The sequence below is a fragment of the Dendropsophus ebraccatus genome, chromosome 13 (genome assembly GCF_027789765.1).
Source record: "Dendropsophus ebraccatus isolate aDenEbr1 chromosome 13, aDenEbr1.pat, whole genome shotgun sequence".
Classification (NCBI taxonomy): domain Eukaryota; kingdom Metazoa; phylum Chordata; class Amphibia; order Anura; family Hylidae; genus Dendropsophus; species Dendropsophus ebraccatus.
Genome location: NC_091466.1, coordinates 60,978,631 through 60,994,649, shown reverse-complemented (window position 1 = coordinate 60,994,649; position 16,019 = coordinate 60,978,631). Strand labels below are relative to the sequence as shown.

The 16,019-nt window shown below is 48.1% G+C and overlaps 1 protein-coding gene across 2 annotated transcripts; it reads left to right on the top strand.

Moving 5' to 3' along the window:
- Positions 1–4,394: 4,394 nt before the first annotated feature.
- LOC138770244 (acyl-coenzyme A thioesterase 1-like) lies at positions 4,395–15,504 on the top strand. 2 transcript variants are annotated; one of them, XM_069949157.1, is made up of 3 exons: positions 4,395–4,506; positions 12,961–13,163; positions 14,801–15,504. In XM_069949157.1, exons 2-3 carry the CDS (start codon positions 13,101–13,103, stop codon positions 15,401–15,403), a joined length of 666 nt encoding a protein of 221 aa, XP_069805258.1. In that variant the 5' UTR covers positions 4,395–4,506; positions 12,961–13,100; the 3' UTR covers positions 15,404–15,504. The 2 variants fall into 2 exon arrangements, with proteins under 2 accessions (XP_069805258.1, XP_069805257.1); XM_069949156.1 differs by lacking the exon at positions 4,395–4,506 and adding an exon at positions 5,097–5,625.
- The last annotated feature ends 515 nt before the right edge of the window (positions 15,505–16,019 follow it).

Below are 16,019 nucleotides of genomic sequence, written 5' to 3'. Positions count from 1 at the left end.
GTTATATATATATATCAGAGCTCCAGATGGCGACCAAAATGGTCGCCAATGCGACTGACATTTTGCAATGGCCATTTGCGACTGGCCCCGTCCTATCCCCGGCAGCGCGGCGCATCAGTGAGTTGCCTGGGGCCCTGACTTCCGGCACAGGAAGCGCACGTCAGAGACGCTTCCTGTGTCAGAAGTCACAGCCCCGGCGTACAGGGAGCTCACTGACGCGCCGCGCTGCCGGGGATAGGACGAGACACCCCCGACAGCCGCGCATCAGCCGGGGACAGCGCCTGAAGAAGAAGAGGATCGCCGGGGGAGCGGGTTGTCAGGTGAGTTTGTGTGTTTGTTTTTTCTAAATACTGCTTAGCATAGAGGAAAGGGGGGGGCATCTATAATGGGGGGGGGAGAGGGGGCATCTATAATCGGGGTAGAGGGGGTCATCTATAAGGGGAGGGGGTATCTATAAGGGGGGGGGAGAAGAGGGGCCATCTATAATGGGGGGGAGAGGGGGCATCTATAATGGGGGGGAGGAGGGGGCATCTATAATGGGGGGGAGGAGGGGGCATCTATAATGGGGGGAGGAGGGGGCATCTATAATGGGGGTAGAGGGGGTCATCTATAAGGGGAGGGGGCCATCTATAAGTGTAGGGCAAACTGGCTGCAGACACTGGGAGATAGATATATGCACAATTATTATTATCAGGGCCCCTCAGGTGTCTGTATTGTAGGGGGTCACTTGCATTAGTCACTAGGTGAGAGATATATCTATCTATATACACATCTTGTGGGGGGTCACTATGGCTGCAGTCATAAGTCTAGCTCAGTATGTATAGACTGTTGCAAGCTTTTAAAGGGAACCTGTCACCCCCGGTGACGAGGTGACAGGCTCCCAACCCCCCGTTAGAACCCCCTATACTCACCTCATCGCGCCGGGTCCCGCTTCTGAAGATGGTCGGGTCACGGAGATCTCAGCCGCTGCAGCCCGGCGCGCACACTGAGAGATGAGTCCAACGCTCATAGAGAATGACGGAGCGCTGGACTCTCCCGTCATTCTCTATGAGCGTTGGACTCATCTCTCAGTGTGCACGCCGGGCTGCAGCGGCTGAGCTCTCCGTGACCCGACCATCTTCAGAAGCGGGACTCGGCGCGATGAGGTGAGTATAGGGGGGTTGGGAGCCTGTTACCCTGGCACGGGGGTCGACAGGTTCCCTTTAAGTTCAAGTTCAGAAGAGTAAGCCTCATTAAAAGGCTAGCCAAGTGAAGCTGAAGTACTGAGTCAGACTGTATATGGTTGTCAAGTTGCAAGTTTCCATGTTGAACGTTTTCAAACTAAGAAAAGAAAGAATCTAAAGGAGGAGGATGCTGCCGTGGCCTCTGCACACAGTAAGTCCCATTTAACATAACATTAATTTTACATGGTTTAAAATGTTGGCGACCAAATATTCTATTTGGCGCCTAAATTTTTCAGGTTAGGAGCCAATGGCTCCCAGGTAAATTTTTTAGTCTGGAGCCCTGTATATATATATACAGTATATTTTTATTTTATGAAATCCTTTTTTTTTTTGGCAATTAATTATTACTAAAATGGGAATATTGTGACGCTTATAACAGTTTTATTTTTTCACCTACGGGGCATAATTTTTTCCGCCATGATCTTTAGTTTTTTCATTAATACCCTATTTGTGAAGATCGGACGTTTTGATCACTTTTTATTAACTTTTTTCTATATATAATGTAAAATAAAATCCCTCTTTTCGTTTACGCCGTTCACAATGACGCTTGTTATATTTTAATAGATCGGACAATTACGCACGCTATGGTATATTATAGGTTTATTTATTTGTTTTATTCATATAATGGGAAAGGGGGGTGATTTAAACTTGTATTGGGGGAGGGGCTTTGGGGTAGTGTAATAATGATTTAAACTTTTTTTTTCAACACATTTTAAGTCCCCCTGGGGGGCTTTTGCATACAATACTTTGATTGCATTTACTGTACAATGCTATGCCATAGGCATAGTATTGATCAGTGTGATAGGCGATCTGCTCAGTGAGCAGATCGCCGATTGGATTGCATGGAGGCAGGTGAAAGACCTCCGGCGGTCCATTACAACGATCGGGACCCCCACAGTCACACTGCAGGGGTCCCGATCGGTAAGTGACAGGGGACTCCCCCTATCACTTACACTTAAAGGGGTTATCCAGTGCTACAAAAACATGGCCACTTTGTTCCAGAGACAGCACCACTCTTGTCTCCAGCGAGGAGGAGGGTCGGACAGGCGGTGCAGGCCTAGGACACACACACTCTAGGCCATGCCGCTTTGAGACAGGGCTGCAATTTTAAAAGTTGTTTTTCACGACAATAACTGCATCACCTGCTGAACAGGACAAATGCGGGGTGCGGGGAACCTATGGGAGTAATTTAGAATAATTCTATCATCCAGAGGGGATTATATATGAATTGATGTGGTAATTGATAGGCTCAATAGTATAAATCACTTCCTAGTGCCTAGAATACTATAGGTCGCACCCTGCGTCCACCTACTAACAGGGGGTTACAGCCTCTGACTACTTCCAGTAACAGCGCCATATCTGTACATGGGTTGTGTCTGGTATTGCAGCTCAGAGACACTGAAGTGACTGAAGTTAGGCTGCAATACTTTATGCAACCTATGACCAGGTGTGACACTGTACAGGGGGAGATTTATTAAACATAGTGTAAAGTGAAACAGGCTCAGTTGCCCCTAGCAACCAATCAGATTCCACCTTTCATTCCTCACAGACTCTTTGGAAAATGAAAGGTGGAATCTGATTGGTTGCTAGGGGCAACTGAGCCAGTTTCACTTTACACCATGTTTGAGAAATCTCCCCCTGTATTTGTAAGGTAGCAACCATGTTTTGCTCATCTGGGGTTCATCTGTCTCAGCGTATGTGTTCTAGGGGGGACTCATATCGCTCTGACCGATGAGGCCGGGCAACTGTTCACCTCCGTGGCCCTGTACCAGTGGCACCACTGATGTACTATAAAGCACTGCTGCTTGGCTGACTCTGTAACTCTCATAGTGTTTCTATGAAATGACAGTGTCCATGCTACAACCTGTTTGACTTGCTAAATACAGTGCCTCATATCTCAGCTTCCTGCGTGAAGAACTAAGATAGTGGAGCTAAAAGGTCAAACACTGAATGATTTTGTCAGGTTTTATATTGCGCCTACAGCTAACATCTCCATCGGTAACACTGCACGAGAAACGTTCTCCAAAGAAGCAAAAAGAGCAAATAAATAATATAAAGTAAAAGACAACTCACTCCCCAGTGGTGAGACTGTAGTCACTCAGCTCCTGCGAGGTGACGGCCAGAGCGGTGGTGTGTACAGCGGTGCTAGGCAACCTGTTCGGGAATGTCTCTCATTCTGCATTGTCCTTCTATAAACCAGGGACGTTGTTTTTGAGGTGAAAAAATGCATCTTTTTTTTTTTTGCCTCTGAAAACAGAAATCAGTTTCACCCATTTATCCCAACCTACCATTGGTTTCACTGTGGGTGAAGTCGGCCACCTCCAGTGCTTCAGCCTGGGCCTGGTGGTACAGTCACTTTAAGCTTTTTCTTTTTACATGTATGATGGCGGCCGGTGCTATAGTTTGTATAATGCAAATGTGTGGTCTATGAGAGTGTTTGATATTCATGATGTGGGTGAGGCCTTATCTGGGTGTTCTGGATGACCCTGAGCACCCTGTCCCTGGTATATAGGAAATCTGGCCACTCCCGGTATATAGACACTCTGGCCGCCCCTGGTATATAGGAAATCTGGCCACTCCCAGTATATAGACACTCTGGCTGCCCCTGGTATATAGACACTCTGGATGCCCCTGGTATATAGACACTCTGGCCGCCCCTGGTATATAGGCACTCTGGCTTCCCCTGGTATATAGGCACTCTGGCTTCCCCTGGTATATAGGCACTCTGGCTGCCCCTGGTATATAGGCACTCTGGCTGCCCCTGGTATATAGGCACTCTGGCTGCCCCTGGGATATAGACACTCTGCCTGCCCCTGGGATATAGACACTTTGGCTGCCCCTGGTTTATATATACACTCTGGCTGCCCCTGGTAAATAAACACTTTGGCTGCCCCTGGTTTATATATACACTCTGGCTGCCCCTGGTAAATAAACACTTTGGCTGCCCCTGGTATATAGGCACTCTGGCTGCCCCTGGTATATAGACACTCTGGCTGCCCCTGGCATATAGACACTCTGCCTGCCCCTGGAATATAGATACTCTGGCTGCCCCTGGTTTATATATACACTCTGGCTGCCCCTGGTATATAGAGTCGCTTCTTAATAAATTTTTAGGCTTTAATTTTGCCTTGCTTTTTTACCTGGACCTGCGCCCGTTGGACCCAGTTGTGGAGTGGAGGATTTTGTTGCTGTTACTATCCCATTGTGGTTGCCTGGGAGTGGCTGCGGTTCATATACCTGCTGTGGTCGAGTGTTGTGCCTTGTATTTGCACAACACCATCAGGTGAGAATCTCCTTTTTCTCTTTTTCCTGATGCCCTTTTGCCTGATTTCTACACTATGGAGCACTGTTCATTTTTATATTCCTGGTATATAGACCCTCTGGCCGCCCCTGGTATATAGACCCTCTGGCCACCCCTGGTATATAGACACTTTGGCCGCCCCTGGTATATAGACACTCTGGCTGCCCCTGGTATATAGGCACTCTGGCTGCCCCTGGTATATAGACACTCTGGCTGCCCCTGGTATATAGACACTCTGGCTGCCCCTGGTATATAGACACATTCTGGCTGCCCCCGGTATATAGACACTCTGGCTGCCCCTGGTATATAGACTCTCTGGCTGCCCCTGATATATAGACACTCTGGCTGCCCCTGGTATATAGACACTCTGGCTGCCCCTGGTATATAGACACTCTGGGTGCCCCTGGCATATAGACACTCAGGCTGCCCCTGGTATATAGACACTTCTTATGTAAGTACTTCTTATGTATGTTCTTCTTAAGTAAGCACTCTGGCTGCTGCTGGCATATGGGCACTGTGCCCACACTACTCCGGAGATGACTTTCCACCAACTGTGAGCACATAACCCGGGCGGCTGCCTCATTCGCACTATGCTCTCCCTGCTCCGCAGAAGTTTCCCCGGAGTTCCCCGATGCGGTCGCGCTATGTCCGGGGTGTGTATGCAGGTGTCCCCGGGCCGCTGCCTCTATGACCGGCCTCTGCAGCTCCAGGTCCGCGGGCTGAGCCCCGGGCAGCCGGTCACTCTCCGCACCGCTCTGAACGATGAGGCCGGGGAGCTGTTCACCTCCGTGGCCCTGTACCAGGCGGACGGCGGCGGGGAGCTGGAGCTGTCCCGGAGCCCGGCCCTGGAAGGCGGCAGCTACACCGGAGTGGAGCCGGAGGGGCCCCTGTGGTCCCTGGAGCCCCGGACTCCCCTCAGGAGGCTGATCAAGAAGGATGTGCAGAGCCCCTTCCAGCTGCGCTTCTCCCTGCACCAGGCCCACCGGCCGCCCAGGGCTCTGCTGGCTGAGGCCGCCCAGGAGAGGAGCTTCATGGGGGAAGGGGTGACCCGGGAGCCGGTGCGGGATGGACGGGTGCGGGGGAGCCTCTTCCTGCCGCTCGGTGAGTGCACAAGATCCAGTATCATATCCTCCTCCTATACTGCATATATTATATACCAAGTCTGATTTTATCAATAAAACCAGTACATAGGATGGAAATATCATTGGGGTGAGGGCACCGGTGGTGTTGGTATACTGCCAAGTACAATGGTGTGGTAGCTGAGTGGGTCTAGGGTCACTTGGGCACTTGTCACAGTAGCCTGGAGTGGTATAGGACCCACCCGGACAGCTTGGTGCTCCGTCTACACGAAAAATTAACCCAATTGTGAACGTGAGTGGGTACGAGTGCGCAAGAATAGGCCACATCCCAATGCTTAGAATAAAAATAGTTCCTGAAATACAATAGAACTTTGCAGGAATACAGTTCAGTGCAATACAGAGAAACAATCTTGCAGTTAAGATAGAGATCAGGTGCTATTGAATAGAGTGTTGCAGAAGAGGAAGAGCAGAGGAGAGGGGGTGCCTGGAGGGCCTTGTCCAATGTAGTAGTGTACTCTGTCTCGAACAGTTAGAGGTGAGTAGTAGAGATATAGAGAACACTGGTACTCATGTATAGACTTCAGTCTAACCACCTACTGCCCTACAGTTGTGAGCTGCTTGTCCTGCCAGGAAAGTACGAGCCCCAGGCCTAGTTGTCTGGGCTAAGCAAACTCCCAAGACTTTCCAGTCGTCCTGCACTGCGCAGTGGAATACCTAGACTTTCTGTAACTTTGTTACACTGGGGTCAGTTCCTGTGACTGCTGAGGTAACATACCCTGCACTTCTAGATAGGTTCCTGGTGTGGACAAGGTGATCCTTCATGCATAATGGTTGTGTTGATCATAAGGAAGAATCCATGGCATGTTTGCTTGTGTCCCTGTCAGAGGACCTGGTCTAAGCAAGGCCCTGGCTTAGCTTCAGCCAGGGCCGGGACAAGGATTTTTGGTGCCCTAGGCATAGATAGCAAATGGCATCCCCCCCCCCCCCCCCCCCACACACACACACATAGTGTATAGCCCACAGTAATACCACCACATCTTGAACACACTAGCGCTGCCTAATGACTAAGCAATACCAGTACTGCTACTAAATAAAAACAACTGTATAGAGTCCAGCATTACCCCCCACACAGTGACCATATAGTGATCAGGGTGCAGTGACTCACAGGTGACGTCTTCTCTCATCAGAGTCGTTGACTTTCTCTTTTCTTCTCCATTTGGATCCGGATCCAACTAGCCCCTTGTCTTCCTCCATGCTGTAAATACTTCCATTTTGCCCTGACACTTAATGATATCCCCTCTGCACCTCCACACTATTATAATCCCCCCGTTTTTTGTCTACTCATGTAGTCATAATCCCCCCATCCTGTGCCCCCATGTAGTCATAATCCCCCCATCCTGTGCCCCCATGTAGTCATAATCCCCCCATCCTGTGCCCCCATGTAGTCATAATCCCCCCATCCTGTGCCCCCATGTAGTCATAATCCCCCATCCTGTGCCCCCATGAAGTCATAATCCCCATCTTGTCTCGTGTAGTCATAGTCCCCCCATCCTGTGCCCCCATGTATTCATAATCCCCCATCCTGTGCCCCCATGTAGACATAATCCCCCCATCCTGTGCCCCCATGTAGTCATAATCCCCCATCCTGTGCCCCCATGTAGTCATAATCCCCCCATCCTGTGCCCCCATGTAGTCATAATCCCCATTTTGTCTCATGTAGTCATAATCCCCCCATCCTGTGCCCCCATGTAGTCATTATCCCCATCTTGTCTCATGTAGTCATAATCCCCCCATCCTGTGCCCCCATGTAGTCTCCTGGCCTCCTGTGCCAAGTGGTTGTCATAATGCCTCATCCAGGGTCCTCGTGTAGTCATAATCCCTCCTGTAGTTCCCCTCCTGTGCCCTCATAATCCTCCTGTAGTTCCCCTGCTGTGTACCCTCTTCTGTCCTTATAATCCCCCTGTAGTTCCCCTGCTGTGTCCCCTCTTCTGTCCTTATAATCCCCCTGTAGTTCCCCTGCTGTGTCCCCCTCCTCTGTCCTCATAATCCCCCTATTGTTCCCCTGCTGTGCCCCCCCTCCTCTGTCCTCATAATCCCCCTGTAGTCCCCCTGCTGTGTCCTCATAATATCACTGTAGTTCTTCTGCTGTGTCCCCCTGTAGTCCCCCTCCTTTAATATAATGCAAGGCCACTCACTGTGTGGACACTTACTGCGCCCCCTATCATTCACCACCAGATGGCGCCCTAGGCCATCGCCTACCCCTGCCTACCCTTTGTCCCGGCGCTGGCTTCAGCAGAGACTTGTCTGTGTTGCTTTGTCTCACACTAACGCCAGACAGCTAACAGACATTCCTCCCACCAGGAACTAATGGTGTGTTTACACAGACAGATTTATATGACAAATCTATGAAGCCAAAGCCAGGAACAGACTATAAACAGGGAACAGGTCATAAAGGAAAAACAGAGATTTCTCCTCTTTTCGGATCCATTTCTGGATTTGGCTTCAAAAATCTGCCAGATAAATCTGTCTCTGTAAATGCACCATTACTCCTTCCTACAGGGGTCTGTCTAAACCTGCCAGTGATTGGTGGGGGGCAGGGCCGGACTGGGACTTTAAGTCAGCCCTGGCAATCAAACCCCAGCAGCCCACATACCATATCCTTCCCTATATATCATGGATAGCGGTGTAAAATACGCGCTGTAGCAAATTCTGCTTCATTTAGCTGTGTCCCCACTACTCCCTTAAGCATGTGAACCCCACCATCAGCACCTAAAAATAATCCTATAACATAATCTGCTGCGGATTTGATGCGGCATATTTATGCATTTATTTCAACTGATTAAATCAGAAGCATCAAATCCGCATTTGATTAGGTATGAACGTGCCCTTAAAGGGAACCTGTGGTATCTATACCAGGTACACGGCTGTAGAACCCAGCGTACAGGTCAGGGATTGGATCTTTAGTCTAGTGTAAACCTCTGTAACCATTCTTTTCATTACCCCTGAAGTGTCACAGAGGTGAAGCCACAGCAGCACCTTCTGCCCCCGTCCCTTCCTGCTCTGACTGATGGACTTTAGTTGGAAATGAAAAGGACAATTATATAAGTTTACACTGGACTAAAGATCCTGTCAGTGATATCTCCCTCACACCTGTCTGCTGAGATCTACAGCCCTAGACCTGGTACGGACCTCACAGTTTTCCATTAAAGGGGAAAAACATGGCCACCTTCTTCCAGAAACAGCGCCACACTCTTCTTCAGTTTGTGTGAGGTATTGCAGCTCAGTTCCATTGAAGTGAATGGAGCCAAGTTGTAATAACCATACACAGTCTGAGGACAGGGTGGTGCTGATTTTGGACAAAAGTTACTATATTTTTTAAATCCCTTTTATCCTGACTATATCTGCACTCCATATAATGGCGGTATAAGTAGTAAGGTTTTAATTATTAAAATGTGTCTGCTGGTTGTGATCTCATGTGTAATCAAAGATACGTAATGAGGTGCTAGATAGATATTTCCTACTGGATATCTATCTATCTATCTATCTATCTCCTATCTATCTATCTATCTCCTATCTATCTATCTCCTATCTATCTATCTATCTATCTATCTCTATCTCCTATCTATCTATCTATCTATCTCCTATCTATCTATCTCCTATCTATCTATCTATCTATAAGTAGGGTCCCAGGACAAATTTTAGGATATATAAGGGTAACATAGGTAAGAATTTTCTGTGCATGATAATACTGTCATAGGTATTAACATAAGTAAGCAAATATTATCCCCATACTGTACACATTACTGCCATACTGTTACTAAGCAAACCCACCAATATTTCCTATACTACCAGTATATAAGTAACAAATAATATCACCACACCATGAGCACGGCCATTATCACCACATAGTGACTAATACCGCTACACTGTGACTGAATACAATCCACTATATACAACACTAATATTACCAATAATACCAGAATACACAGGACGAGTAATACCATCAAACCATGCCCACGGTGACTGGATAATACCACTATACCATCACAACATGCCCACTACTCTTACCATACAGTGACTGGATAATACCACTATACTGTCACCAAATAACAGCCATCATATAAACACCAATATTCTCCCAAAGCAGTGACCATAGAACACAGGTGTCACACTTCGTCCCTCCAGCTGTTACAAAACTACAATCCCCATCATGCCTGGACAGCTAAAGCATGACGGGAATTGTAGTTTTGCAACACCTGGAGGGCCGAAGTGTGACACCCCTGATACTGAGGTAGATCCCAGCTGTGTAAAGGTTTTGCAGACATTATAAGTGATTATAGTGCAGTTACATCCTGTCACTCACAGTAGGCGTCTTCTCTGCATGACCAGACGTCCACTTTTCCTTTTCTTCTCCATCTGGCTCCGGCCATCATGAAGGCTTCTCTGGCCATGACGCCTCTCCACGGGATCTGTCAGACAGACATTTTAGGCTTCATGCTCCAGCAACATCCTCATCTATACATCCCTCCATATAGAATAGCTCCCCCTGCATAACCCCATATAGAATAGCCCCCCCCCCCCGCTGTACATCCCCCCATATAGAATAGCCCCCCCCCCCCGCTGTACATCCCCCCATATAGAATAGCCCCCCCCGCTGTACATCCCCCCATATAGAATAGCCCCCACATCCCCCCCATATAGAATAGCCCCCCTGCACCCCCCCTCAATAGAATAGCCCCCCTGCACACACACCCCTCAATAGAATAGCCCCCCTGCACATCCCCCTCAATAGAATAGCCCCCTGCGCACACACCCCTCAATAGAATAGCCCCCCTGCACCCCCCTAAATAGAATAGCCCCCCTGCACACACACCCCTCAATAGAATAGCCCCCAAGCACCCCCCTCAATAGAATAGCCCCCTGCACACGCACCCCTCAATAGAATAGCCCCCAAGCACCCCCCTAAATAGAATAGACCCCCTGCACACCCCCTAAATAGAATAGACCCCCTGCACACCCCCTAAATAGAATAGACCCCCTGCACACCCCCTAAATAGAATAGACCCCCTGCACACCCCCTAAATAGAATAGACCCCCTGCACACCCCCTAAATAGAATAGACCCCCTGCACACCCCCTAAATAGAATAGCCCCCTGCACACACACCCTAAATAGAATAGACCCCCTGCACACCCCCTAAATAGAATAGCCCCCCTGCACACACCCCCTAAATAGAATAGCCCCCCTGCACACCCCCTAAATAGAATAGCCCCCCTGCACACCCCCTAAATAGAATAGCCCCCCTGCACCCCCCTAAATAGAATACCCCCCCTGCACCCCCCTAAATAGAATAGCCCCCCTGCACCCCCCTAAATAGAATAGCCCCCCTGCACCCCCCTAAATAGAATAGCCCCCTTCCCCCCCTAAATAGAATAGACCCCCTGCACACACACCCTAAATAGAATAGACCCCCTGCACACCCCCTAAATAGAATAGCCCCCCTCCCCCCTAAATAGAATAGCCCCCCTGCACCCCCCTAAATAGAATAGCCCCCTCCCCCCTCAATAGAATAGCCCCCCTGCACACACACCCCCATAGAATAGCCCCCCCTGCGTGCCTCCCCCCTCCCGCTGTGTGGCCACATGTGAAGGGGTTAAAGAAAAAAAAAAACATTCTCACCTCACCTCGCTCCCCAGCAGCTTCTTCCTCAGCTTGGATCTTTGGTCCACGTCCACTGCTGCTGTTTCATCTTGCGGTGGCGGCGGCAGCGACCCCTCTCCTCTCTGTCCTCCAGGTCCTCAGCGGCGCGTCAGGGAAGTGACGTCAGCCGCTGGGGGCCTGGTGATGTAGGTGCCTGCAGACGTGCCTGCGCGCGCGGCACGTCTGCGGCCTAGGCATCGGGGGGGGATCAGGAGGGGCGGAGACACACCACCGCAGCCCCCTCCCGCCATCACAGTCCTCTCACCTCGGCCCGGCTTGCCCGCCCCTGCCCGCTCCTGACGTGCTCCTTCAACTAACGAGGGGCCGCTGCGGCCGGCCGCATCGGCCCCACGTTGATTAGATTGGAGGAGCACGTCAGTAGCGGGCAGGGGCGGGCAAGCCGGGCCGAGGTGAGCGGGCCGCAGCGGTGATCTTTTTTTTTTTTTTTTTTCATTATCCAGCCCGGGCGGCCCACGGACTGGTAATCTGGCCAGCCCAGCGGGCATTTGCCCGCCCTGCCAGATTACCAGTCCGGGCCTGGTGGGGGGCTGTGTGTGAGGAGGGAGAGAGAGCAAAGGATAGGATAAAAAAAGGAGGGAAACCACCTGAACCTGTGAGTGGACAAAGAACGACACATAACAGTTAACCCTTAGCCTCCTTCAGCCGTGCATAGACGATAACAGACACTTTAGTGACACCTAATGGTAAAAACACTAACTGCAGTGGACACTTCATTCCACTTGTGTGAACCCAAGGGAGCTACCTTACTCAGGTGCAATAAAGACTTAGGGGCCCTTACCAGGTCACCACATCATCACCATACATATTACCACCATACCGTTACTGACCAAATCCTGTATACTAAGACCAATATACAAGGGGGAACTATTACCCACCACAACCACTACCAACACCACCATATTGTTACTGACCAAATCCTGTGTACTGAGACCAATGTTACCAATATACAAGGGGTAAATATTACCGTCACATCACAACCACTACCATCACCACCATATTGTTAATGACCAAATCCAGTTTACTAATTCCAATAAAACACAGTACCACTTTACAAGTAACAAATAATACCACCACACACTGACTAACACCACCGCTGCTACTGAATAACATCCACTGTACAAAGATCAATATTAACTCATACAGTTATATAGAAGTAGACTCAGCTCTACACAGGTTCTACACACCATATAAATTACAGTGCAGTTACATCAAGTGACTCACAGGGGATGTCTTCTCTTATCAGAGTTGTTCCGTTTTTATTTTCTTCTTCATCTGCCCTGGACCATTATGAGAACTTCTCCCAGCCACGAGTAGTCCCCCTTGTAGATAGCCCCTCTTTGCAAAACCGATAAAAAAAAAAAAAACACAAGTCACCTAATAACTCGCTCCCCAGTCGCAGCTCTCTTCTCCTCTCTTCCCCTGCAGTGTCGGACTGGCACTCGGCTGAAGGTGGGCAACAACCTCAATACAAACTGGCAGCCATTGTAGCTGTCACCCAGAGTATCAGGGACCCTTTTTTCACATCACAGTTTTGCTATAGGGTGGTCAGAAAAGATAGTGACTTATACTGCCACATACATAGACTGTACTGCCTCTTCAGTGTCTTCAGTTGTTATAACTATTTATTATCTGTACAGGCCCCGGTCCATTTCCAGGAGTTATAGAGGTACAAGGTACGGGCGGAGGACTCCTGGATTACAAGGCGTGCCTGCTGGCTGATAAAGGATTTGCCACCCTGGCATTAGCTTATTATAACTATGAGGATCTACCTAAAGAGATGAAGGACTTGCGGCTGGAATATTTTGAAGAAGCGGTAAACTTCATGCTGCGGCATCCTCAGGTGGGGTCTTATGTCAGTTTAACGCAACGTTATACATATGGCCACTAGGTGTCTCCCTTCCTGCCAAACTGTGCTCCATGCTCCCTCTGTGCCGATATTTGGTCTTTTCTCTGTTCAAAATAAAGACCAAACACAAGAAATCCCTGTCCTTTGCACGCTCACATAAGGAAAAATACCTGTCTATCATGCAGGTTGTAAATTACCTGAGGGCAATTAACTTAGGTTAACTACAGTACAGTGGTCCCTCAACATGCGATATTATTTGGTTCCAGGACGACCATTGTATGTTGAAACCATTGTATGTTGAGACCAAAACTCTATGGAAATTGGCTGTAAATCAACCAAAATGAGAAAAAAAGGAAAATTTAAAGCAAAATAAGCCACTAACTAATATGGATACAGCAAGTCCTTACATACAACAGTCAGAAAGAGCTAGAAGAGACTTTAAATTTCTTTCTATGTAGAGGACTGGAGCGTTTCAGGGTCCTGTACAGATCACATAGGGTCCCAGAAAAATAAAGTAAAGCCGCCCTCATCTGGTGCCCAAAGGAGCGACTCATCCTGGCCCAGGTACAGGTCATGTAGTATCACACTGTACTGTAAAGAGGAGATCCTAGACACATACAGCAGTACAGGACATGAAGTATCACACTGTACTGTAGGGAGAGGATACTAGACACAAACAGCAGTACAGGACATGTAATATCAATCTATACTGTAGAGAGGAGATACTAGACACACAGCAGTACAGGACATGTAGTATCACACTGTACTGTAGGGGATATACTAGACACATACAGCAGTACAGGACATGAAGTATCACACTATACTGTAGGGAGAGGATACTAAACACAAACAGCAGTACAGGACATGTAATATCAATCTATACTGTAGACAGGAGATACTAGACACACAGCAGTACAGGACATGTAGTATCACACTGTACTATAGAGTGGAAATACTAGACACATACAGCAGTACAGGACATGTAGTATCACACTATACTGTAGAGAGGAGATACTAGACACACAGCAGTACAGGACATGTAGTATCACACTGTACTATAGAGTGGAAATACTAGACACACACAGCAGTACAGGACATGAAGTATCACACTATACTGTAGAGAGGAGATACTAGACACATACAGCAGTACAGGACATGTAGTATCACACTGTACTGTAGAGAGGAGATACTAGACACACACAGCAGTACAGGACATGTACTATCACACTATACTGTAAGAGGAGATACTAGACACACAGCAGTACAGGACATGTAGTATCACACTGTACTGTAGAGAGGAGATACTAGGCACACACAGTAGTACAGGACATGTAATATCAAACTATACTGTAGAGAGGAGATACCAGACACACACAGCAGTACATGTAGTATCACACTATCAAACTGAATGCGGTCACAACCCCTCTTTAACTCTAGACATTATGAGAAAGTATTATTAGTCACGCAAATAAATAAATAAATAACAAGACCTCATATGGCTGTGTATGTAGAAAGATAGAAGACTTATGGGTTTTAGAAGGTGAGGAGGGAAAATTAAGGTAAAAGTATTATATGGTATGTTCATATGTACAGGATACGGGCAGAGCAGTTTACAGTTTTCTCTTTTTCAGGTGAAGGGTCCGGGAATCGGTCTCCTCGGACATTCTAAAGGTGGAGAGCTGGTTCTTTCTATGTCCTCCTTCCTTAAAGGCATAGCTGCCTCAGCTGTTGTGAATGGCTCAGTGGCTAATGTGGCAGCCGCCCTTCACTATAAGGACATCACTCTGCCCCCCATTAGCTTAGATCGTACAAAGATGAGATACCCGCAGCCAGGAGTGGGAGATATCATTGACGTATTATGTAACCCACTAGAGGAAGCGAACCGGAGGAGCCTCATCCCTGTGGGAAAAGCGGATTGCAAGTTTCTGTTTATTGTGGGAGAAGATGACAAGAACTGGAAGAGCGACTTCCATGCCCAAATAGCTTGCCAGCTACTGACGGAAGAAGGGAAAGAGAAGCCAGAGGTGGTGTATTATCCAAACGCTGGACATTGCTTTGAGCCACCATATTTCCCCTTGTGTAAAGCTTCTATGCACAAGGTTATTGGCCATCCTGTGATTTGGGGAGGGGAACCAAAGGCTCATGCACATGCACAAGTGGACTCCTGGAAAAGAATTCAGGCCTTCTTCCACAAACATCTTAACCAAGAGCGTGTCCGGGAGAGCAAACTGTGAGCATACCAAGCTGGGAACACTCAAAGCCTTAAAGTGTCACTGTTTCGTTTTTTCTTTTGCAGAAATCAATAGTACAAGACGATTTTAAGAAACATTGTAATTGGGTTTATTAGGCAAATATGCCATTATCTACATTTAAAAAGACTTTCCTTAGCCCCCTCTTCTCTCATCTACTGCTTATTACTAGGAAATCTCAATTCTTTTACATCAGTGGGGCCCTGTCTGTTCTATGGAGAGGGGAGGGGGAGGAGGGAGATTAGTCCTCAGCAGAGAACAAAGGATTACACAGCAGGGAGTTGTGTGAAGCTGGTATTCAGAGGTCAGAGAGGTCAGGGCTGACTCAGAGGAGATAGCCCTGTGATGTCGCTGTAAATTAACTCTTTGTTGTCCTGTTTTGTTGCCTCATCTCCCTCAACCCCTCCACTCTCCATAGACAATCCTGAAGACAGGGGGGGAGAGCTTCAAACTGCCTTTTCATTATAAAAATACATTTTTCAGCTAATAAACCCAATTACAAAGTTTAATAAAATTGCCTGTACTATTGATTTCTGCAAAAAAGATTTAAACGACAGCGACACTTTACAGGTGACCACACATTTTCAAATTTGTTGCAGAC